The 25,446-nt window shown below is 46.0% G+C and overlaps 1 protein-coding gene across 1 annotated transcript in view; it reads right to left on the bottom strand.

Moving 5' to 3' along the window:
- DSCAM (DS cell adhesion molecule) overlaps positions 1 to 25,446 on the bottom strand; it is an 857,668-nt gene that overhangs the window by 132,247 nt on the left and 699,975 nt on the right. Inside the window, exons 12-16 of the mRNA XM_070795162.1 lie at positions 25,227 to 25,423; positions 23,363 to 23,459; positions 22,482 to 22,610; positions 13,405 to 13,572; positions 3,481 to 3,551 (exon numbers count right to left, since the gene is read on the bottom strand). Coding sequence (XP_070651263.1) covers positions 3,481 to 3,551; positions 13,405 to 13,572; positions 22,482 to 22,610; positions 23,363 to 23,459; positions 25,227 to 25,423 — 662 coding nt within the window. The remainder of the gene's footprint in view (positions 1 to 3,480; positions 3,552 to 13,404; positions 13,573 to 22,481; positions 22,611 to 23,362; positions 23,460 to 25,226; positions 25,424 to 25,446) is intronic.

Here is a 25,446-nt window from a genome sequence, read left to right on the forward strand (position 1 = left end):
GTAGGTAAAAGTGGACGGGTTACTTTATTTTCTTTAACTTTGCTGGGGCTAGTTACATTTATAACATGAGGCTGGAAGGTGCTGAAAGGTTTGTTGAACCTTTCCATGCACAAGCACAATCTTGGCATTTTACATACATTAGCACATCTATTGCTTATAAGCCCAGCCAGCAAAGTCAGATAGCCAAGAGAGGGGTGGGGGGGTGGGGTGGGGGGGTTGGGGGGGCTCCACTGGACAGTCAGGAGCCCTCAGATCTTGGGAAATTCCCTGCCACCTTGGGTGTGTGCTCAGTCACTCAGTTGTATCTGACTCTTTGTGACCCCATGGGCTGTAGCTCACCAGGCTCTTCTGTCCATGGGATTCTCTAGGCAAGAATACTGGAGTGGGTTGCCATTTCTTTCTCCAGGTGATCTTCCTGACCCAGGGATCGAATGGGTGTCTCTTGCATCTCCTGCATTGGCAGGCAGATTCTTTACTGCTGCACTGGATGTAGAAGTCAAGTGGCATCTGCTGTTTATTATAGCACTGCTATGAAGGTCATTGGCAATAGGCAATTTTGTTCTTAAATGACAAACTAAGCCATTTCCCCCTGGAAGAGTTCATCTCTGAAATATAGACTAGGTTGTAATGATGCCTTGATTTGTTGGAATTAGGGAGATAAGGCACTCTATAGAGTTAAAAGTATTTTTCAGATTGTTGCTGTTGTTTGGTCGCTAAGTTGTATCCAACTCTTTGCAACCCCATGGAGGCTGGAGCCTGGCAGGCTCCTCTGTCCATGGGATTTTCTTCATCTTCCATCATACAGACAAGTTCTTGGGCATCTTCCTGTGTGCTTACCATTGACCTTCAGGAGGTTTAATGTCTAAACTGGATATATTCCTCCCTAAAGCCTAGACCTGTTCTTTCCTCTGAGCAACTAGCACATCTTCAGCTAATACAATGTCTCTCTTTTTCTTTCCTTCCTTCTTTCTCCTCCTTTCCAGTTAGCCTCTTTTATTAAGATTTTTTTTTTCTTTTTTGATGTGGACCATTTTTAAAGTCTTTTTAAAATTTCTTACAATGTTGTTTCTATTTTTTTAAGCTTTGGTTTTTTGGCTGTGCAGCATATGGAATCTCAGCTCCCTGAGCAGCAATTGAACTGGTAGGTACCCCCTGCATTGGAAGGTGAAGTCTTAACCACAGGACTGCCAGGGGAAGTCCCTCCTATCAGCCTCTTTACACAAAATGTAAATCTGGAGCTTTGATACCATAAAATCAAGGCTTATTTTATGCAACACATGGTACTTTGGATCACTTAGTATCACCTACAGTTAGATTGAATTGGTGACGCACTTGCATGACACAATCAGGCCAGTGTGAAATGACAGCTCCGTGGGCAGCCCCTCCTCCACTCAGTGGTTCAATCACCACGTCTCTGTCTGCAGCCCGCCACCCTGGACTAAATCAAGGTTCCATGAATAGGACAGTGTGGCTGGTTTCGTCTAATGCAGGCAAGGCCTCCTTTCAAAAGCCCACAACTCGTTCATTCTTTTGACATTCAGAAGACATTTAACTGCAATCTACTGACTTTTCCTGCTGCTTCTCTATAGAGACAGTAGGGATACAATACCTTTTCAAGCCTCTGAAGTTTCTATTTTTAGTTATAAGAGCTCTGAGGACAGACACTTCTCTCCTGCAGGACAGAGAAAGCTCTAGGGCCTGCTGTAATAGCTGGTCTTTTCAGTGGCAAAATGCAAGAGAATGCGGCGGGCTGGTGGGGGAAAGTTCCCAAGCTTGAACGCAAGACAGAGTGAGTCAGCATTCGCTTTGCAGCAGGGCCGGGCTGTGTGGGGGGCTGGGGCCTGCTGAGCGCCTTTCATCACAAGGCGAGTGATGCTCACGGCTGGCGGATGTCCTCACAAAGACCCTCGGCCCCCTCCCACCCGGCTCGGCCTGCCCTGTCTGAGCAGTTGAACAGACAGTGTGCTGCCCACAGGGATGACAGCTCAGGGGCCAAGCCTGTAAAAAGCCCACACAAAGGGGCTGGCCCCACTGATGTGTGTTTACATCCAAGGTGGTGTCCATCCCAGCCTGAAAATCCTTTATTAGTAGTAGTGGTATAGAGGCTAGTCATTTGATGAAACAGCTGATGCTAGAAGAAAAGAAAAAGAAACACAGCAAGAGGTGCAATGGATGAGGTTTTTCAGGGGGACGAGAGGTGTGTGGGTTAAAGACCTCACTGCGGCTCTTACCTTCGCTAAGGGAGAACACAGGCAAGAGGGTGAGGAAAGCGGGAAGAAGCAAAGGAGAAAAGTGCAAAGTGCAACACCAGAAACCAGAAGCGGAAAAGGAAGTGCGGCTTTGCAGACTTTCTGACCCAGCCACGGCATTCTAGATAAAGTGGAATCGGAAGGAAGGTGGTCAGCTCCAAGGTCACACAGAGGGCGTGACTAATTAACCAAGCCGATTCATCCACCCCCTAAATGACTGTAGGCTCCCAGGGGCAGCGCTGCCAGCATGCTAGTTTGTGATGAGTTCAGGCCAGAATCTCGGTCAACGCTGCTTCCTTCAATGAGAGTTTGGCTGTGAAAACCATGTATGCCAGAGGAAGCAGCATGCCGAGTGGTGTGGTTGTTTGCACTGTGGCCCAGACTTTCCGTCCCAGCAGCTGGCAATGAGCTCACTGGCAGGCAGTCGATATCTGCTGGCCATGCCGGGGGACCACTGCCTCAGCCAGCAGTTGGCCCAGCGCTCCCCTCCCTGGGCATGCTCAAGGCCACTGCCAGCTAGGGGCACAACCAGGACTGCTCTCCTCTTTGCCACCTGGCAAACTGTCTACCACACAGTCCATGATTTGGCCTTTAGGAAGAGGAATTAGGAAATGTTTCCACAGGGATGAATTTCATGAGTGTGGTCATGCCTGTTTTCGATTTGCATGAAGACCAGCACTCAGGATCCAATCATGATTCAGAGACTGAAAACATGGTCTAACAACTACAATCTGTAGATACAGAATCTGCCATAAATACAAAGATTGGATTTTAGTAAAAAAGGTATCTAGTCTAACTTTGCAAAACAAAAGTTTCCTACATGTGAGTGAATCACTTGCTGTACACCGGAAATGAACACAACATTATAAATGAACTACGTGTGCCTGCTCATTGCTTCAGGCATGTCTGACTCTTTGTGACCCCATGGACTGTAGCCCACCAGGCTCCTCTGTCCATGGGATTCTCCAGGCAAGAATACTGGAGTGGGTTGCCATACCCTCCTCCAGGGGATCTTTCCAATCCAGGGATCGAACCCATGTCTTCTACATCGCAAGTGGATTCTTTACTGCTGAGCCACCGGGGAAGCCCAGGAAATCAACCATACTCCAGTATAAAATAAAAGTTAAAAAAGTGTGCATGCCTTGGCCTCATAATACTTAATGTGAATGAAGGCTCCCCACCCCACCCCCATGGAGAAAGTGCCAGGAGGATGTGTGCTCGCTGGGTTTACCTTCCAGGTGACCCTGATGCTCTGGGAAGAGATGGGCTCCAGGTGGACTTCCTGAGGTGGGCCGTCAGGAGCTGGAAAGACCAAAACCCACAGGTCAGTTAGAGATGGGTTCCAGTGTGGACTGAAACCCATGTAACAGGACTCAGGGCCAGAAGAAGCGCCACAGCAGCTTTCGTGGGAAAATCAATTTTGCTGAATCACTGTGCACAACATTCACCCTGTGCTCACTCACTTCTAGAAAAAGTGAATTTTGACACACATCTTTGTATTCTTTCTCACCTTGTCTTTGACAACTTGATGAATAAACCATAAGTTAACACACTAGTAAAACAGAAAGTGGTGAAACATTTCTTTGATCAAAGTCTATAGTGGCTACGAAGATCCCTCTGGTTCTTTTGGAGACTCTGTTTAGTGATGTGCATTGGAGCACCTCAGGAGACTCAAACTACCTGGGGAGGGAGAAAAAGGATTCTTCTGCCTCTGATTCTCTTTGATGGTTTTAGTTCTCCACTCTTTCCAAGAGAAAACTTACTAACCTGGGGCAGTAGCCACAGAGGGCAGATTGGAGTGAAAGAAAAAAAAAAAAGCATGCAATCCACACCAACTTATATCCAGTGGTTATAGGGGTGCCAATCGCCTGCCATGCACAGTCGATCACTCTGTACTAGGAATCTACCCTGCATTACATACACAGTGCAAAGCTTAGAGGAGACGGCCTTGTCCAGCAGGAGTTTGCAGTCTGATCAGAACAATGGGCTGAGCACACGGAAGCTGAGATTATAACACAGCACATACTCAAGTGTCTTCAGAGAAGTGGAAGCAAAAGGGAACCCAGGGGTCAGCAGGGAGAGACCCCACTGGGTGACCACATATTGTTGGGAAGATAGCTTTACAACCACTGCTGAGCTGTGAATGGGCCATTTCTGTGGATGTGGAGATGCCAGTTTGCAGAAAAGTGAGGAGCACTGGGAGATGAGAAATCAAAAATAGGGACCAGAAACAAGACTGAAGGTTTGGAAAGAAGAGGAAGGGGAAAGAATAAAGTCAATTTAGCAGAAACGTGTTTTCCATTTAACCGAGAAAGAAGTTTTGAGTGATGTCACAATGCAGCCGCTAAGTTGATGGGCACTGGAATCTTTCTGCCTGAGTTCAAATTCTGGCTCCCTTGCTTAGTAACTTGGAGGTGTTTTGCAGGTGACAATTTTTCTGCACCTCGGTTTCCTTCTCCATATAATGGGATGATAGAATGTATGTCTGGGTTATGATGCTTAGAACATACAAGGAGTAACAATGATTATTCTCACTGAGTGTTTTTATGGAGCACATCAAAGGAGAAATTCAAATCGCAAAAAGGAAAGGTATACTTGAAAGAACAAGGTCCCAAGAGATTAGCAAGAGGACAGAGCAAGAGGGGAGGTGTTGGAGAGAGGGGGGCATAAGGCAAGCACCTCTGGGATGAGAGGAGGAGAACCCAGTGGGCAGGGAAGCAGGGTGAGTGAACACCCAGCTATACTTGCTCCTTGAAGAAAGTAGGTTCAAATCCGATTGTCTCTCTTCTCACCAAAATCATAAGGTACAAAGTCAGGGGAAGAGTGGTGGGTGCCAGGAACGCAATAGAGGCTTGGACTGTTGCAGTAGCCTGTGGAAAAGGGTGTACCCGGTGCCTGAGAGCACTGACCCACCAGTAGGGGCAATTTCACTGATGAGGATAATGTGCAATGGAACCGTCACACCCTGTCTCAACTGAGGCTTTATGAGACCACTGGTGCATACAGGAGAAATGCCACTGGGGGAACTGGGGATAAACAGTGGCAACAGGTGGGAAGAAGTGGGTGCTGGGATTGTTACTAAGTTCCCTGGTGGTTCAGACAGTAAAGAATCTGCCTGCAATGCAGGAGACTCAGGAGTTCAATTCAACTGAATGCAGGTTCAATCACTGGGAGAAGGAAATAGCAACCCACTCCAGTATTCTTGCTTGGGAAGTTCCATGGACAGAGGAGCCTGGTGGGCTACAATCCATGGGGTTGCAAAAAGAGTCGGACACTACTGAACGACTAACACTTTCTTTTTCACTTTCATTCCACAGTCGGAGATGGCAGGAATGGGGGAGAATGTTAACCCAAGGGGGCGAAGAAAGGAAGCCAGTTTTCCAGGAAAGATGCTTCATTGCATGTTAGGAATATATATGTGAAGAGAAGAGGGGCTATCGTCCGGAGGTGTCTACTCAGCAGCTGGAAACATTTACAAGAAGCCGGTAGACAGTTGGGCCTGCAGGCTGCTGCCTTCTGCTCGGAAGCTCTCCCAGGAATCTACTCACCAGGTCTCTGACCTCACTGGGGACACAGCCTCTGTCCCTGAACCACCCCCTCCAGCCCAGCAACGATGCCTGGCACCAGCTTTCCATTCTGTTCCTACACATTAGTTCTGGTCTTCACTTTACCTCTTTAAAGAGGACGTGGCAGCCTTCAGAGCTTCAGACTTTTCGTCCCTCACATTAACTTTGCACATCTGTGTCCTGCCTTCCTCTGCAGTTTCCATGCACCCCCACTTCCCTGCACCCCGCGTCCCAGCCACGTCCACCTTCGCAGGGGAAACCTAAACACGACTGCCCCCCCGGGCAGGTCGGAGCCGCCTTTTCCCTCCACCAGTTTCCTGCCTGGGCCTACGAGCACTCCTCCAGCTTGGGAACCTGTCACAGCAGGCTCGGGCGTGCATCTGCATATCAGTCTTTCCCTCTTTTCCTAACAGACTCAATCAAAGCTGTGTGGTCTTAGGAACCAAGTCTAGAGTGAGTCCTTGCTTTGATCAGTGCAGCGCTGTGTGGATGCTGAAACCCAGAGCACTCCTCTCTCTCCCTAGCAGGTCACGGGGACAGTGAGTTTTCTGGGGGTCCTGCAGCCTCTTGGATTTATTGATTCTTCAGTGCAAAGACAATGCTAATGCTGAAGCTAATTTCTATACTCAGGGTGAGGGGCTTCCCATGTTGCACTAGTAGTAAAGAAAACCAGCCCTTTCTGCAGGAATATGTCCACATCAGATGCAATGAAAGCACATCGAAGAGATTTCTCTTAAACATGGAGAAGTTCTGTGATCAGCGAGAAGTACGTGGTGCATGCATAAAAATCCTTGAAAAAAATTATTTTGAGGTCTGATGGCTACACTGAGGCTTGATTATTTTAATTTAATTGTGCAAAGTCAGACTGAACAAGGAGCCTGCTGGTTAGGAATCGGAGGCGGTGCAGAGTACCTCCCATTCCGGATTCTTTGTCCTTCGTTGTAGCCTTTTCAAGGGGTTGGCTGGCAATAGTCAGCTGTCATTTTCTTGTTGAGATATATTCATAATCAAAAACAAAGTCACTAGGAGAGTGTTTAAAAATGCTCTTGATTCTATCAGAAAACATTAAGTGTGAACATGGGGCATTTTGCTTTTTCAGTCTGGTCTTGCATTTTAAGAAGTTCCCTTGTGAAGTGGTCTGGGGACATGGGATAATCCCTGTATCCAGGACAGACCTGACATTGTTTTGTTTTGTTTTGTTTTTTTTGGTTCCATAACATAGCATGTGGGATCTTACTTCCCCAACTGGGGATGGAACCCACATCCTGCTTTGGAAGCATGGAGTCTTAACCACTGGACCACCAGGGAAGTTTCGCGTGTGTGTGTATGTATGCTCGGTCTCTTGCCAGGCTCCTCTGCCCATGGGATTCTCCAGGAAAGAATACTGGAGTGGGTGGCCATTTCCTCCTCCATGGGGTCTTCCTGACCCAGGGACCAAACCTCCATCTCTTTCACGTCTCCTGCATTGGCAGCCAGGTTCTTTACCACTTGCATCAACCAGGAAGCCTGAAGTCCCAGAGACCTGACAGTTTATAAGAATACAAAGCTTTTTTGGCTTAGTCTATCAAGACTTCTGTGGTTTGTTAGTAATTTATTTATTAGTCTGCTTAGTCTCTGACGTGAAAGGATTCAGATCTCTCCTCTCTTAAAATACAGTCATAGGATCTATGTTAAAGGCAGAGACTGAAAGAATTTTACACACATTAGAGCTTTGCCCAATATAATTAGGAAGAGCTTTTGTTTGGGTGCTGAATTTTCTACTTTAAGTTTCTAAAACATTCTAAGACAAGCACTGTAAAAATGACATAAAAAATGATGCTGGAGAAGAAAATGGCAACCCACTCCAGTATTCTTGCCTTGGAAATCCCACAGACAGAGGAGCCTGGTGGCCTACAGTCCATGCGGTCACAAAAGAGTCAAACAAGACTGAGTGACTAAACAACAAATAAATCAACTATGCTTCAATAAAATACAATTTTAAAAAATGATACAAAAATTAGTCTGCTTCCAGAATTTTAGTGCTTTCCTTACAATGCCTAAGCTGTAATTTTTTTTTTCATGGATCCTCATCTCATTGCAAAAGGACAATTTCATAAAATTAGAATCCAAGGCAGACTGAATTCCCAATGCTGACATGATTGAAGACTAACCATTAGGTATCCACTGCTTTAACTAAATTTGAAAATTGTGTTGACATTTAACATTTAAGAATTTATTTAACAGTCTTGAATTGAAATTGCACTAAAACTAGAAAGGATAATTTTTTATTCTGTTTTTTTAAACCAGAATATTTACCTTATTCCTACAGGAAGAGCAGGCTAGAGGTAAGAATTACTGATGAATGTGATTTTCCGAAATATATAGTTGCTGCATTTTTTAAATAGAAACTGAAACTATTCAATTTGTAAAAGAGTAATAAATGAGGACTATATTTACAGTTCCTAATGTTTATTCTAGGCAAGACTATGTCCTGCCTGCATGCTTAGTCCTGTCTGACTTGTGACTCCATGGACTGTAGCCCTCCAGGCTCCTTTGTCCATGGGATTTCTCAGGCAAAAATACCAGAGCGGATTGCCAATTCCTTTTCCAAGGGGTCTTCCCAACCCAGGGATCGAACCTGTGTTGCTGGTATCTCCTGCATTGCAGGAGGATTCTTTACTGCTGAGCCACAGGTAAAGCCCATGACAAGTGCAAATTTCTGTGAAAAATGATAATTCTTTACCACTAGCGCCACCTAGGAAGCCCACTAATTCCGTTTGGCTGAAAATACAAGGTGGGCAGGCCCTTCCTGTCAAACCCATGGTGGCCCCCGGTCATCTCCGGTCTGGACGTCTGTTTTTGCTCCTTCCCACAAAGGCAGGACAAGCTGATTTGTTCACTGTTGTCTTGGACGCCCAGAACAGCACGTGGCACATAATACATGCTGAATGAATAATAATTTAAAGGAGTAAGCTATTTATTTGATAGTCACTAAATGAATTCATCCTCTCCCCATTTAGGTATCAACTGTTCTTCAATTTATTTGGTTCTAACTAAATTCTGTCTTGGTCTCCTATGCCCAGCAAAGAATGTTCTTTCTGCTCACCCAGGCTACTCTTTTTTTTTGGCCATACCAGGCAGCTTGAAGGATCTTAGTTCCTCTGCCAGGGATTGAACCTGTGCCCTGGAAATGAGTATCCTTTCCTAACCTCTTGATGCCAGGGAATTCCCCAGGCTCCTTCTGTCAGAGATGAGCATGTTGTTGTAGACTCTGTCATCGTGTCTCAGTCCTCCTTTGCCCATTTTTACACCCTGGTCTCTGCCCAATTTTGGACCTGGCACATGGTAGACCCTTGGCAAATTCTCCAATGAAGAACCAGAGATAGAAGTTCAGGAGTGCCTCTCACCGGTGACTCAGCCCAGCCCCATAAGCAAATAAGACCCAAGCCTCTGGATGAAGCCAGGAGACAGCTACGTGGAGAAGAAAGTAATTTGACAGCAGAGGGGAGGCACTGCACTAGAGCATGACACTTGACCTGCTTTTCAAGGGAGAGGACAGAAGAGGAGGCATAGACCTCAGGGGGCTCCAGACGCGGGCAGGAGCAGCTCACATGAGGAGGCGGTGGCAGAAAGGGAGGGTCATCACTGCTCGGGCCATGAGAAGCCTGGTGTAGTTTCAAGGTAGTAATGGGGTAGGGGAGACCTGGGCCTACACCTTACGGGCTCCTTTCCTCAGCAAGTGGGCGGTGAGAGGCAGCCTTGGGTGCCCTAGACTTGGGCACTTGCATGCATGCTAAGTTGATTCAGTTGTGTCTGACTCTTTGTGACCCTATGAACTGGAGCCCGCCAAGCTCCTCTGTCCATGGGATTCTCCAGGCAAGGAAACTAGAGTGGGTTGCCATGCCCTCCTCCAGGAGATCTTCCCCATGCAAGAATCGAACCTGCATCTCTGGTGTCTAACCTGTGTCTCTTGGATTGACAGGCAGATTCTTTACCACTAGCGCCACCTGGGAACCCCTTGGGCACTGCATCACCATAAAAAATGAGTGGGTCTATGGCTTCTAGAAGCTTCCATCTGGGGATTCTCACTGCTTAAGTGATGAACTCATTTCTTTAGGGAAAGACGGCTGTAGGGCTGGAAAAGATTCTCTCAAGATGGCTGCGGCTTCCGAAAGAGGTGCCTTTGGGGATCCTCCCGGAGGTGGCAGGGACAAGCTCTATCACCCCAAGCAGAGCTGGAGAGGGGGCTTTGGTTAGGAGAATGCCCTCCTTTCTACATGAGTCACACATAAGAAAATGGCTCTCTGATTTCAGTCATGCAAACCTATGCAGCAAGACAAGGCAAGTTCTGGTTTGCAGCTTTTCTTTGCTCATGCCTGACCTTCCCTCACATTCTCCCTTAGCTAGTTTGAAGAGAGAATGATGAGTTGTGGGGCTGCCTGGTGAAACCCCAACTGTCAGCTCAGGAGCCAAAGCAGGGGGTGGGGCTCTGTGTCCATCTGTCTGCAGAGATGCCTGAGTGGGCTGCACACACGTGACCAGTGACCAGGAGTAGCTGTTCATCTGACCTCCTTGGCTGGAGAGAGAGAAGCACTGCCATGGCAACGGCCAGCTACAGGGAGATCACAGAGGAGACGGCAGAAAAAAAGCCACATCACCTGCATCGGTCATGGCGATGGGGAAAAAGGTGCAAAATGCACCATTGGAAACCATCCCTGCCTTGAGAAGGCCGTGGAGGTGGGCAGAGTCAGAAAAGTGGCTCAAAGGAAGGAGAAGGCTCAGCCCTGATCCAAAGCTTTCATTTTGGGGGTGACTTATTCTCCCTAAATCCCCAGCATGATGAAATTCCAGGAAGTGAGTGTGTTGTTTACATCAATATTTAAATAAGATTCTATTTTTGTAGGAGCTTATTAACACTCATTTCCTACTTATTTTAGAACCATGCAAAGTACTTTCAGAAATTAGGGTTTTTTTCAATTACCCAACATGTTTGTGGTGAGGAGTAGAAAGACATCATTAAGTGAATCTTGCAGATGAGAAATCACACAGAGAGAGTTTCCAAGCATTAGAAGTGGCTCGCCCTCAGACTAAAGCACAAAGCTATCCTGTCTCCCACCCTTGAAAATGATGTTTCAAGAACTGATGTATTCCAGAGTTGAAAAATGAATATATAGGTGCAGTTCAGGAAAAACAATAAATGTTAACCTGTTTCCTTGAGGACAATGTTGACTGTGCATAACAAAGGAGTTAGATTTTGGCATTTGCTTTCATCCAGCAATCCTACTTCTTGGAATTTAACACAAAACATATTGTTGGAAATGGCAAAAGATATATCACAGGATATATCATATCATGCTCATCATAGTAGTGTTTATGATAATGAAAACTTGAAGAGAAATGCAAATCAAAGCTACAATGAGATGTTACTTCATACCAGTCAGAATGGCCTCAAGATGTCTACAAATAATAAATGTTGGAGAGGGTGTGGAGTAAAGAGAACCCTCCTACACTGCTGGTGGGAATGTAAGTTGATGCAGACACTATGGAAAGCGGTAGGGTTGTCGCTTACAAAACTAAAGAATAGAGTTGCCATATGATCCAGAATCCTCCTCACTCCTGGAAATATATCTGGAAAAGATTAAAACTCTAATTTGAAAAGATACACGCACCCCAGTGACCATAGCAGCACTATTTACAATAGCCAAGACATGGAAGCAACCGAAATGTCCATCAACAGAGGAATGGATAAAGAAGAGGTGTTGCATACACAAATGGGATATTATTCAGCCATAAAAAGGAACAAAATAATGCCATTTACAGCACCATGGATGGACCCAGAGATTATTATACCAAGTGAAGTAAGTCAGACAGAGACAGATATTGCTTATATGTGGAATCTAAACATGATACAGATTAACTTATTTACCAACAGAAACAAGCTCAAAGACATAGAAAAAAACTTACAGTTACAAAAAGGAAGAGAGGAGGGGAGGTAAATTATGAGTTTGGGGTTCACAGATACATACTACTATGTGTAAAATAGCCAAACAATAAAGACCTACTATATAGCATAGGAAATATTCTCAATATCTTGTCATAAACTATAATGGAAATGAATATATATGTATATATGCCTATATGTAACTGAATCAATTTGTTGTTCACTTGAAATCAGCACAACATTATACATCAACTGTACTTCAATTAAAGAAAATAACGGACATACAAGAAATGGTGGATGGCAGGATTACAAATTTTAGGAAGTCTTTAAGAGATATAGATGAATGATGTCTATTCAAAGTGCAATTAGTGAGGGTAACAGAGAAGTGAGCCTTCACTGGTGGCTCAGTGGTAAAGAACCCGTTTGCAATGCAGGAGACACTGCTTTGATCCCTGGGTTGGGAAGATCCCCTAGAGAAAGAAATGGCAACCCACTCAAGTATTCTTGCCTGGGAAACCCCCTAGACAGAGGAGGCTGGCAGGCTATAGTCCATGGAGTCTCAAAGAGTCACACAGTACTTAGCGACTAAACAATGACGACAAAACAGAGAAGGAACAGAGTCAAGAACAACTGCAGTTGGAAGATGCAGCGACCTCTTGTGGAAGCTTCATCATTTGGCTATGATCTCCTTAATCTTGGAGACGGAGAACAAAGGTCTGCCCAAGCTTCCACTTTCCCTGCAGCAGTTGGGGGTGGCTGATCAGTTTTGAGTGTGGGCAGGAAAAGAAAATCTAGGTTTGGGCCTGGATACTCTTTCGCCCCCCCCACACCCCTCCTCCCCCGCCCAAGATGAGCCAGGCTGTGGTTCTTTCCCTTCCCTTCTGCAGAGAAGCCCTAGGGCAGCTCGCTTCCTTCTCTTCTGTAAGAGGCCGGCTGGCAGGTGGCGTCCACTGCCCAATTGCCTAAGTCCTCTGCAACCAGATTATTGCCACCACAGGTGACCACGAGCAAACTTCTGTATCAAAGGCTGTGTGTCTGTGTCTGTGTGGGTGAGTGTACATGCATGCATGTGTGATGAATAATTTAGTGTGTGATATCCATGTATCCATCAATAACTCTAGGTGGTAGGATCGTGTGCGCTGTTTTGTCTTCAAAATGCCTATCTCAGTCTTCGACATTTTCAACATAACATGAAATACTTTGTCATAGGAAAAATCAGCAGTACCATTGATGATGGAAATATCGTTGTTTCCAGTCAATAAAATTATCTGTACTGCCTTCTCCCAGTTCCCAAACAGAGAATATTCTAGCTGTTTTCTAGTTAAGTGATCCTTCCTCCCCTGACTGCACAGGGACTTGGGCAAGACAGGCTCTCAGCTCTCCTGTCAACCTGGATTCCACGCATCCAGACAAAAGGGCTGTAAGAACAGCATGGTTCTTTAAATCTCACCAGATCATTAGCCTCATATGTCTTCTTTTAAGTCTTGGGTGTGAGAACCTTGACCTGAGTCCTGTTTGAAGAACAGTGCCTTCAAAGTAGGTAGAGAGTGCTGTCTGTGTTTTTGATGGGCGTGGAGCTCCAGAGAGTGTTCATCACGGCTGTGACTTTGCATTAACCATCTGAGCCCCGTCAGCCTGCTCCCTGAGGCCCCCTGCCCATCAGACATACCTGCCTCATCCGCGGTGATGGACAGCTCGTTGCTAGGCTCACTCTTGCCAATCCGGTTCTTGGCGTACATGCGGATGCTGTAGGTGGAGGAAGGGTGGATGTCAATGATGGTGGCCGAGTTCAGCTGAGGGGAAACGTCTTTGGTTCTCTGAGCAGAATCCCAGGAGTCTTTTGGGTTTTGTTTTTCAAAAAAGAAGAGATAGAGACATGAGTTTTTTCCCTCTGCTGTTGAAAGTTCACAAGTAGGAATTTTTTTAAGAAAGAAAAAAAGTTACAACTCAAAGTGAATTCTCAGTGCAATGCTGCCACTATTCTGGTGGGCTAGCCATCAGAGGGGATGCAAAACTAAACATTCAACACCCACATTGTGGGGTACAGGGCTGCAGGCAGCTTGTTTCAGGGAGTTTTGTCCGAGGCAACACAACAGACTCCTTGGCAGAAATCACAGAGGAGAACAGAAGCGGGGGAAGCTTATGCCAATAAAGTGAAAAACAGCTACTTCCAAACACTCATGGTACAAGATGATTAAAAAAAAAAAAAAAAGTATGGTTTGAGCAGCTCTCCACCCAAAAGAAAAAAATCCCTAGTTCTTAAAGGTATTTGAAAACCAGCAAAGCCTTTAGCCGTATCAGACCCCTTGTTCTCCAAAAAGGAGGGTGGTAAAAATGAAATACTAAAAAACTAATCTCAGTCTCCCTCATAAGCACTGGTCATAAAGTGTACTTCTCAGTTTTAAGTTTTGAAATCATTGTTGTCTCCAACCCTTTACTGTAGGAATTATTTTCAACCACAGCTAATTTTAAGGACAGGGCATGCCTTCTGCAAAGAGTTGTCATTGAATCCATGATGGTGTGCACCTGCTGGCTTTTGGGCTTCAACCAATGATGAGCACATCGATGAATAGTTCTTATTTCAGAAAGAGTTTGAGCAGGTGCTGATTGGGATTAAGAGGGGTCAACAGATGATTGTGGTTGTGGAAGTACCAAGATGCCCCCGAGATGGTGGCAGAGAGAATGCATGCATACTCTCACGCCACCCTGCCCATCCCAGGATGCTCTTGCATTTGCTCTGCTGAGCTCATCAGACTTATAAGAATTGCACCTAGGGTCTGAGTTTCCTGCTGAATTCTAAGCCCTGTGGGGGCACAGACCATGCTGGCCATGTTTAATGCTGTGGGCCCAGTGCTCACACAGAGCTTGGCAAATAATAAATGCATATTTCCTAGATGAAGAAATATATGGCAAATAGACCTCTGGGTCCTGGGAATGACCCCACACCCTTTTCCACATGAATGATGGCCATGGCAGTTCCAAGGGCTGCTCTGACCAAAGATCATTGCAAGTGCAAGAGATTTCCTGGACTTGTAGGAAGAATATGTGGCTTCAAGTCTTCCTCTGAGGGCTCTTACAGGGAATGGAGTATATAGAAACTAGCTACTGGTATTTCCTGAAAGCAGCAGTACCTTTTGAGTCCAACTGATTGAAGGGAGAAGGGCATGACAGAGAAAGAGAAGACACACTATTGATGCCTTGTATAAAATAGATAACTAACGAGAACCTACTGTATAGCACAGGGAACTCTACTCAGTGCTCTATGGTGACCTGTATGGAAAGAAATCCAATGACAAACCTAGACAGTGTGTAAAAAAGCAATCACTTTGCCAACAGAGGTCCACATATTCAAGGCTCCCAGTAGACATGCACGGGTGTGCGAGCTGGACAGTAAGGAAGGCAGAGCGCTGAAGAATCGATACTTTCAAACTGTGGTGCTGGAGAAGACTCTTGAGAGTCCCTTGGACTGCAAGGAGATCAAACCAGTCAATCCTAAAGGAAATCGACCCTCAGTACTCTTAGGAAGAACTGATGCTGAAGCTGAAGCTCCAATACTCTGATGAGAAGAGCTGGCTCATTGGAAAGGACCCCAAAGATGGGAAAGATTGAAGGCAGAAGAGGGTGACTGAGGATAAGATGGTTGGATGGCACTACCGAGTCAATGACATGAACTTGAGTAAACTCTGGGAGAATGTGAGGAATAGGGAAGCCTGGTGTGCTGCAGTCCATGGAGTTGTGAAGAGTCAGACATGGCTTGGCGACTGAACAACTGATTCACTTTGCTGTATAGCAGAAACGAACATGACATTGTAAAGCAATTATACTCCAATGAAAATTAATTTAAAAAGAGAATATGCTGCAAAATAACAAATTATAGAAGAACAGAAGAATGGGATTCAATAGAGGACAAGTGATGGGAAGGAAGTTCATGCCAACAGAATGATGTATAAGTAGGAGCCTTGTCCCACAAAAAGAAAGTCAGGCCTTCTGGAGAAGATAATTAGGATGACAGGGAGGAACTCCAGGCACTGCATGATGCAGAGGCAGTTGCTAACCAGCCCCAGGAGGAAGCTGACACCTGTAGGGTTTGACGGCTCTTCCCAGGCCATTATGGAGCCTTCTGGAACTGGCATAGCCATGGAAACGTGCCATACTCCCTGAGGTGTGTCTAGGAGATGGCTGAGAGCTTGCAGGGATATAGTGACTGCCCTTCTCCTTTTCCTGCCAGGGAAGTCATGGGAATAGCCCCTGGGGAGTCACCAAGGTGGGGGTCTCAGGCAGGAAGTGCATGGTCCTTGGAGAAGAGGATGTATTTTTAACTTCTTTCTTGCAATGATTAGACTTTGAAAGAAAAAGATGATGTCAGTGATCATAACTCTTAGACTATGGTTCAAAACACTACAGGGTGGGCTTTTCAGGCAAAGATCAAGAGGATGAGAAAGAGAAAGACATGCGTTATCCTGAAGGATTTTAAAGTAACTGAATGAAGAAGAGCAATGTCTAGTGAAATTCCCAAACACAATCTAGCAAGTGATATGACATCAAAAGAAGAACACAAACAGGGTGTGGCTACCCAGGAGAAGAGCTGAGAAAGGGGCCAAAAATGCCACTTCTGATCTCAGATGCCAAAGTGCACACGGACTGGTCGTGGGTTATAAACAAAGTGTGCTTGAGAATACCACACTGAGCATTAAAAACAGACCCCAGGGAAATCCTGACACTTGAGGATGGAACTGCAAATTGAAATACAAATAAAACTAGCAAGAACATATGATAGGCAAAATAAAGATACTTCTTAGGAGGAATATGTCACAAGCAGAAAGGCATGCCTAGAGATGGAGCTGGAGGACGCAAGTATGGATGGGTGATTTGGGGTAAGGACATGAGCAGGGAGAGCAGGTTGAACAATGAAATGCTTGTGAGGATTGATTACAGGTCTTGCCCAGTGGAGGAAGCGGAGGGTGGTTTCTAGACTCCCAAGTAGCATCAAGGAGATTTTGTAAGTCATACAAAGATGGTGTGTAAGGTGTCTGTTTACTGAGATGTGGGCTTGGCTAAAGGGACCTGTAGGAGATGCTGAGGTTCCCAGCACCTGTAAGAGTGGGGAGTTGCTGCCTCTGGGGTCCAAGGGGGTCAAAGGGGAGGAACTGTATTTCTGGGGTGTAGACAAGACTGAAACCTCAGAATAGGGCCCTTGATGGAAGCTGTACACAGAGAACAGTCTCTGTGGGATCCTTCTGCATTGCTCTCTGGGTCTGCCACTGGGCAGGAGAAGGAGAAGAGGGCGGCAGAGGATGAGATGGTTGGATGGCATCACCGACTCAATGGACATGAGTCTGAGCAAACTGGGAGATGGGGAAGGACAGGGAAGCCTGCCATGCTGCAGTCCTTGGGGTCACAAAGAGTCAGACACAACTGAGCAACTGAACAACAACAACCCAACAACCCTAAACTCAGAGGGAAGGGGAATCTCCATGGTGTGGACCACGGGGCTCAGCTTTGGGGAGAAGAGCAGATGCTGGGTTTGGGCAGAAGTCAAGGTGGTGGGTGAAGAAAAGCCAGAAGCAAGGTGAACTCAGGTTTCGGAGCAGCATCTGCTCGCTGGGTGCCCTGCTGGGAATTTTATAAGGGTGACTTCTGCGGTCCCCATATTTGCGGGCACATCGGAAACAACTCAAAGATTTCTGACAACTGCACTTTCACATCCGTGCAGTCAGAATCTCTAGGGGTGGTACTTTAAACAAATCTGTGCTTTAAAAAAATGCCTCTCTCTCTCTGGGCGGTTGTAGCATATGAGAGCCACAAGGGCATCTCTGAGATTCATGGTGCTATTCCTACCTGGGAAAAAAAACAGTCCTCAGAGAGGGTAGGCAACCTGGTCTGGTTAACAGAGCTAATAAGTAGTGAAACTGGGTGATGAACCATCTGACATTAAAACTGGCATCCATATAGAATCTCACGTGGTTAGAACCACATGAGGCTTCATCCATGACTTAGCATCAGGCCTTTAATTGTTTACAGGGTTAGTAATTGCTTCTTGGCATGAAAGCTATAACAAACCTAGACAGTGTGTTGAAAAGCAAAGATATCACCTTGCCAACAAAGGTCTGTGTATCAAGGCTATGGTCTTTTCAGTGGTCATGCACGGTTGTGAGAACGGGATGGTAAAGAAGGCAGAGGGCCACGGAATTGATGCCAAACTGTGGTGCTGGAGAAGACTCTTGAGAGTCCCTTGAACTGCAAGGAGATCCAACCAGTCAATCTTAAAGGAAATCAACCCTGGATACTCATTGGAAGGACTGATGCTGAAGCTGAAGCTCCAATAGTTTGGTTATTTGATGTGAACAGCCAACTCATTGGAAAAGACCCTGATGCTGGAAAAAATTGAGGGCAGAAGTGGAAGAGGGCATCAGAGTATGAAATGGCTGGATGGCATCACTGATGCAATGAACATGAACCTGGGAAAACTCCAGGAGATCGTGAGGGAAGGAGGCCTGGTATGCTGCAGCCCATGGGATCAGGAAGAGTTGGACAGCACTGAGTGACTGAACAACAACTCTCTGGGTCATTCTACTGCACAGCTAGAGTCTGGACAGAATGTATTTTCAATTGGATGCTGACAACATCCTCATGAAGCGGGGATTTTTATTTTCATTGTGAAGGTCAAGAACCTCAGACCGTGTTGTTGAGGTGCTGAGAAGTGAGGCTGGGATTTGACCCCACTTGTGCTATCCACAAGTTCTAGGCCGGCTTCCTGCAGCATGGGACCTTCACAAGGTCTCTGCTGGATATCTGATGAGACTCGATTTCAATTTTCTAGGAATCTGATGGAAGTCTCACGTGCTTAGAGGAAGACTTCTGACGAGCTTCTGACTTGGCTTCCTGATGAGGAGGAGCAGTGCAGAGAGCTTGGCTAAGTGCAGTGGGGCGGGGGGGTGGAACTTTGCTAAGAGTTGTTGTTAAGTCCTCTGATTTGTAGGAGCGAAAGGTGAGAGCCGTGCAGGGTCAGATTTGCCCCTTGGTTTAGGAAAAATAAGTGAGAAGCACCTGTTGAGAAAGGAGGTAGGATTCTATGACATGATCCAGAGAGATCAGGGGTAAAGAGGATGCAGAGGTTCAGAGTCGAGTCTCTGCCTCTAAAAGTCCAATTATCACCCGAGTGAAGACTGCGGAGGGCCCCCAGGAGCAGTGTGGTTGAACTGGATGCTTGTTGATGAGCCCAGCTTGAAGGGGATATGGCCTGAGTCAGGAGGACAGCAGATCATCAAGGACAAATGTAAGGCAGTGAACTTCATTTGGAGAAGAGTTGTTAGAGGCTTGAATAAGTGAGGGTGACCCAAAGTCTGAGAGGCAAAATTACGCAAAAGGTAGAAAATGAAGAAGTGGCGTGGAGAAGGATGAGATCTATGGTGCTGGGTGAGAGAAGGGAGGATCGGCACCTGGGGGAGCCACTTCTGCTCTGTCTTCTCCTTGCAGGAGAGCCCTTGTGTGAAAGGCGGCGGGGGTGGGGGAGTACTAAGGCACTAAGCCCAGGCAGCGATTTGTGAGGCCTCGGGGAGAAGGCACCCAAGAAGGGATGTGGGGAACATGGCAGGCTGGAGTAGACACATAGGCCAATGGGCTGGCCTCGCACACAGGGCAAGATGCTGGAAGGGGATGGAAGGCGGATCTTGGTGTCCACCTGGAGTAAAGTAGTGGCTACTAGGAACCCAGTATGTGGCTGCCATAGAAATCAGCAGGATGCAGGCTACGTGAAAAAAGTCAAAGGCTCCAAACGAGGGAGGTGATGGCTCCTTTGTGCCTGTGCCCAGACAGATGACCCCAGGGGCGCTGCCACGGGGTGAGTGGAGCTGAAGGGCCAGGTGATGGTCCGAGGAAGGACACCCAAAGGAACTTGGGATATTTTATTTTTCTTGGCAAATGGAAAACTAAGGAGTGTTATCTGTTTTCAAACCATTCAAGGGAGGTCATTTGATCAAAGAGTTTAGGGGTGGGAATTCAATCCACAGCATCATCATAAAAATGTCATAAGCTCTAATTAATGAACTTAATGGGATACCATTAACAATAACAAAAACATGTGTTTATGGAGCTAAAGGAGTTGATCCTGAAATTATATATGGAAAGCTAAGAAAACACTGGGAGGGAAAGTTTCAAGGATAGAATAGCCTTACCAAATGTTAAGACATAATGCCTCTATGATTAAAACAGTCTGGGACTGCTGCATTAGTATATAGGTAAACCCACGGAATAGGAAAGTCCAGAAATAGACTCAATTACACATGGAAGGGGGACAGCAGAGGATGAGATGGCTGGATGGCATCACCGACTCAGTGGACTTGAGTTTGAACAAACTCTGAGAAGATGGTGAAAGACAGAGTAGACTGGCGTGCTGCAGTCCACGGGGCACGACTGTGTGACTGAACAACAACATACGAAAAGTTAGTATGTGATAAAGGCAGCATCTGAAATCACTGGACAAAGGTGGATTTTTAATAAATGCTGTTGGGGCAACAGAAGACCCATTTTTGGAGATGATAAAATCAGATCCATCTCTCCCAGTGTACACAAGAGTAGACTCCAAATGGATTGGAGACCTCAATTTAGAAAAGGGAGGCAAAGAAACACAAAACAATGGAAGAAAACAGGTTGATTTATTTTATGACCACAGCGCAGAGAACGACTTTTCTAACTTGAGTCAAAATCCAGATTCAATAAAAGAAAATATGGATAAATTTAAAAAAGACACACAGACACACAGTTAAATATGAGTTCACATATCTGCCAGGCAAGGAAAGGAGAGAGACTGCAGCAGCACATGAGAGGGAGGCATGGGCTTGAATGTGGACCTGGGATATATCCCTGTGGAGGTCAAATGAGGAATGGGGTCTGAGCAGCAGGTGGGAGTAACCATAGTAACTGTGTGGTCCAGGGATGGGATGGTGGCGGGGGTGGTTACAGCTGGTAAGAGACATGGCCAGAGACACGCTGAACCCAAACTCCCTTGAGGAACCACTGGATCATCATGAGCACCTGGAAATGACCGATCCCCTGAAGACAGGGAGGCATGTAGCTGCTCCCCTGACTGGCTCTGGGGGCACTAGCTCCCAGACCTGCAGTCCTTCTATTAGTGCTGACCTGCGAGGCTTGAGGGGGTGGGGGTCTGTCCCTCTCTCTGTAGACTACAGAGTATCCCTACGGTGTGTGTCTGTGTTCCTGCCAAGTTTTCATTCTTGCCCTCAGTTTCCAGGTTGTTTTCTGCAAGAACATGCCTGCCTCACCTAAAAGACTTCAAGACCCAGATCTCAGAACTTCTCAATCTTTGGTTCCATCCTGCCCTTATTTCTTTAGAATGAAGGCAGGGCCTCCTCTCTGCCCTTGGCCCTGGGCAAGCCCATTGGTACTGATTTCTGAAAGATCCCTGCTGGTTCAACACTGCCCACAGCTTGCTCACTGGCCGTCCTCTATCTCCATCCCCTGCATGGGATCTGGTTTCCAGGGGACTGTGTGACCACAGCCACCATGCTCCTCTCAGGAGGCTTTCTCAAGGTCCATGGAAGCATCACCTCACTTCCAGGTCTCTTGTTGTGGCTCAGGGAACCAAGCTGGTCACCATGCCTCTTCTGACATCTTTCCTTATGCATCTCTAACCCAGGACTTCTAGCCATCCTCAAGCACTATTGCTATGACCTCTGTTCTTGGTTTGATCCAAGCTGTTTTCATCCTCAGTAATTCCTTTCCTTAACCCCCACCTTAGCCCTTTTCTGGACTCACTTCCTCACCCAGTCTCACCCTTTGCCCCACCCTGCCCCTTGCCTGCTCCTACAGAAACATTTCTGCCCACCTGACCTGCCTTTCTACATGCCACCAGCTTAATTTTTTGCTCCAGCTTCAGCTCACGAGATAAATGTATCATGACAGTGTGCTGTGAAGTGATGCACGGTGCCTAGAAAGTGAGAAACGAGGCCACTTTCCTGGACTGTGAGACCATTAAACCCTCATGAGCTGATGCTGCTCTAATTCCTCATCTTTCGTGTCTAAGTCCAGACCTGGAGCCACAGTGGGGGTACCCTCCCCTCAGCCTGATGGGTCCTAATGTTCAAAGTGGTCCTGTCATTGTCACTTTAAGATGATCAACCGGCGTGCCTGATGTGGTCCTGACAGCTGGTCTGTTTTATTTCTGGGCTCTTGGTGAGCTGGCCACTTGCCCAGCGAAGCACAGGCGTGCCTGGCTGCATCTGTGCCACCAGCCTGTCCCTGCACATCCAGGAGGTCCCTGAAGGGTCAGTGCTGTCTCAGCAATATGTGGCCCTCTGCACAAACCACCATGGTTCAGCTCAGCCCGCGGATACTGAACGCAGCCAGTGCTCAGGGATGTGGACACTAGGGAAGCAGGGGGAAGACAGGGAGGTGGGAAAAATAACGCAGTGGCCAGGTTGGGTTGGCAGCAGCCTGTGCACCCTTTGGTGGTGACAGTGCCACAGTGACCCACGGGGAGGGAGCAGGATTGAGGTCCTGCTGGTTTAAGGAGAAAAGAGGCAGGGCTGACCCAACAAAGAGATCTCAACACAAAATCACTCCTACTAAAGGAAATGGGGGTGGTGTGCTTCATGCAAGGAAAGAGAGAGACTGGCGAAAAGAGCTCCCTCTGAGTTTCCCGCAGTCCAGCTTGTGCTTACATTAAAAGGCAACCAATAAAACAGCTTTTGGAAGTGGAACTACAGCTGGAGGAAATGAAGGACTTACCTGATTTATTTTTGCATTCAATGTCATAGCCCGTGATGGGGCTGTTCCCGTCAAAGCCCATGGTCCACCTGAGGGTGATGGTACGTGCCTTCACATCCTTGATCTCAATTTCAGGAGGATCTGGGGGCTCTGTGTGGTCAACAGAAAACCTGGGTTAGTTTGAACATCGTTCAGGCATAAGATGCTAGTGAAAATCCCGAGTGACTCACAAAAACTTTGTCAGCATTCAACACAGCAGACTTATTTATTTGTGTTTTTTAACCTGGAAGTATTTTTTTCCTAATCGCATTTTAGGATGGAACAATTTTATTTTTCCAAATTTGCCAATTGTCATAGCACTTATAAAGCTGGACCAAACCTGAGGATTTACATGTCACTCTTCTGGTCTGGCTCGGGATCTATTAGTCAGAAACTATTTTGGCCCCGAATATGAAACTTTCATTCAGATCATCTAGTTGTTGTTTAGCCACTAAGTCGTGTCTGACTCTTTGCGACCCCATGGACTGTAGCCCACCAGGCTCCTCTGTCCATTGGATTTCCCAGGCAAGAATACTGGAGTGAGTTGCCATTTCCCTCCTCCAGGGGCAGAACATCTAGTAAGGATTCCTAAATTTGAACAAGAAAGGCACAATGTCGGGCTGCCCAGTCAGCTGACCCAGTTCCTTTATGGACTTTGCTCCCTCTGTGTGGGGGCTGCACCTTGGTATAATTGTGGGATCTGTAAAATGAAGCTTTAGCACCAACTTTGTTCAGATTCAACATCTTCTTAGGACTTGGAAGTGTGATGTGTCAAGCTGAGGCCACTCGGACACCAGAGCCTGGGCACACACTTACTGTCCTGATACCGCCGAGTTTCTCCCCCTAGGTTCTGTCCGTCCTACCTTGCACCGTGAGCTGAATTATTCCTCGGTCCTCCCCATATGAATTGATAGCGTGACAGGAGAAGAAGCCAGAATCTTCTCTTACTGTTGGCAAAATCTATGTGTAAAGCAGAGAGAAATCCATCTTACCCAGAGGAATGCAGAGAGAGAACAACTCAAAGGGCTCTTGGTTACAAAAATCTCTCCACTCTCACTCTCCTCCCAGCCCCAAGCACACACATAAACACACTCACACACAGGGACACAAAAAGCTGAGAACAAATTATTTCAGCACAATTGTAAATGTGCCAATGGATAGATTCAGTGTACATAATCCATGTCAGCTGCCAGCTCATTAAATTGGATGTGAAATGTATGTAGGATGTCACATTCAGGTTGACATATATTCCACATACCCCCCCTTTAAAAAAAAATCTCATAGTGGATTTTGTTTTTAAGTCAAGATAAATGTTTTATTAAATGTCTTCTTTACATTATTGATATATATGTTTGTCTCTAAAAGACAATGATGAGCCTTAACAAACAATTTCCAAAATATTTCTCACGAGCCAGTAGAGCCCATCCTGATGAAGTTTCTCTACATCACTGGCAGAGTGTCCATCAGACCATCATGTACTATATTTGTAAATATTTAAACAGTGTCATTGGGAGGAGTTTTGGTTAAATCTCATAGTGGATTTTTAAAACAGCCAGAGCAATCCTGCCTAAACAAAACAGATCTATAAACATTGCAATAAAGGTTTGGTCTCCCAGGACTCCAAGATTGGATCTGAGAGTGAATCGATATGCACGTTTCAAACACGGGACTTTTTTGTCCCTCATGTGTGTTTTATAGCATCATTTCTCCCCCATATTAAAAGAATCACTCAGCTAACTACCAGCAGTGCTAAAAATTCTAAAAGACTGCAATACTTTTTTACTCTGGGTTTTCCCCCAAGAAGCAAAATATTTTCCTTATAATATTTTTGTGGCAGAATTCTTCTGACTTTTTTTTCAGGAAGTTAAAAAAAAGTGCACAGTGTAGGCTGTCATTTCTCCAGAATTACCTGTCATTAAAAGATGCTATTTGTCCAGACATAGAGAATAGACTTATTGACTTGGGGAGAGGGGAGGGGAGGGTGAGATGTACAGAAAGAGTAACACAGGAACTTACATTACCATATGTAAAATTGATCGTCAATGGCAATTTGCTTTATGGCTCAGGAAACTCAAACAGGGGCTCTGTATCAACCTAGAGGGGTGGGATGGGGCAGGAGATGGGAGGGAGGTTCAAAAGGGAGCGGGTATATGTATACCTATGGCTGATTCATGTTGAGGTTTGAGAGAAAACAACAAAATTCTATAAAGCAATTATCCTTCAATAAAAAAATAAATTAAAAAATATGCCATTTCTCTCTTCTTCTTATTATCATTACAGTTTGTTTCCTGCCATGTTGGCAATAATTTCACTCTTAACCACATGTAGGATAAAGTACTATTTTTGCAGGCTACTCTGGAATCCCTTTATATATAAAAGTAGAGAGATAGTGTTTCATAAATGTTTCTTTTTTTTAAGATTTTTTTTTACATGGACCATTTTTAAAGCCTTTATTGAATTTGTTTTTTGTTTTGTTCTTTTTATTAAAAAGTTGTTTGGTTTCTTGGCTGTGAGGCATGTGGGATCTTAGGTGTCCGACCAGGGATTGAACCAGCACCCCCTGCATTGCAAGGCGAAGTCTCAGCCACTGGAACACCAAGGGAGCCCCGTTGTAACTGTTGATGATGATCTGTGGCTTTCCCCGACATGCAGTCACGTATGTGAAAGGACAGGATTATTCTGCCTGTGAAGGTAGGTGCTCATCTGTCCTGTTTGCCATGCTCTTACCTGCAGAGTAGAAATCACCTCCTCCCCCACCTCCTTGGTGGACACGAGATAACGGGCCATTTCAGGGTTAATGATCCGGTCCTCTTTCTCCCAGCGGACTATGATGGGCTTCTCACCGTGAGCCGTGCAGCTCATTTCCTTCTTTTGACCCTGAGTGGCCAGGGTGGTGTTTGGGTAGGATGTAATCATCGCAGGAACTGAAAATCCAAAAATGACACAA

Source organism: Bos indicus, chromosome 1, assembly GCF_029378745.1.
Source record: "Bos indicus isolate NIAB-ARS_2022 breed Sahiwal x Tharparkar chromosome 1, NIAB-ARS_B.indTharparkar_mat_pri_1.0, whole genome shotgun sequence".
NCBI classification, from domain to species: domain Eukaryota; kingdom Metazoa; phylum Chordata; class Mammalia; order Artiodactyla; family Bovidae; genus Bos; species Bos indicus.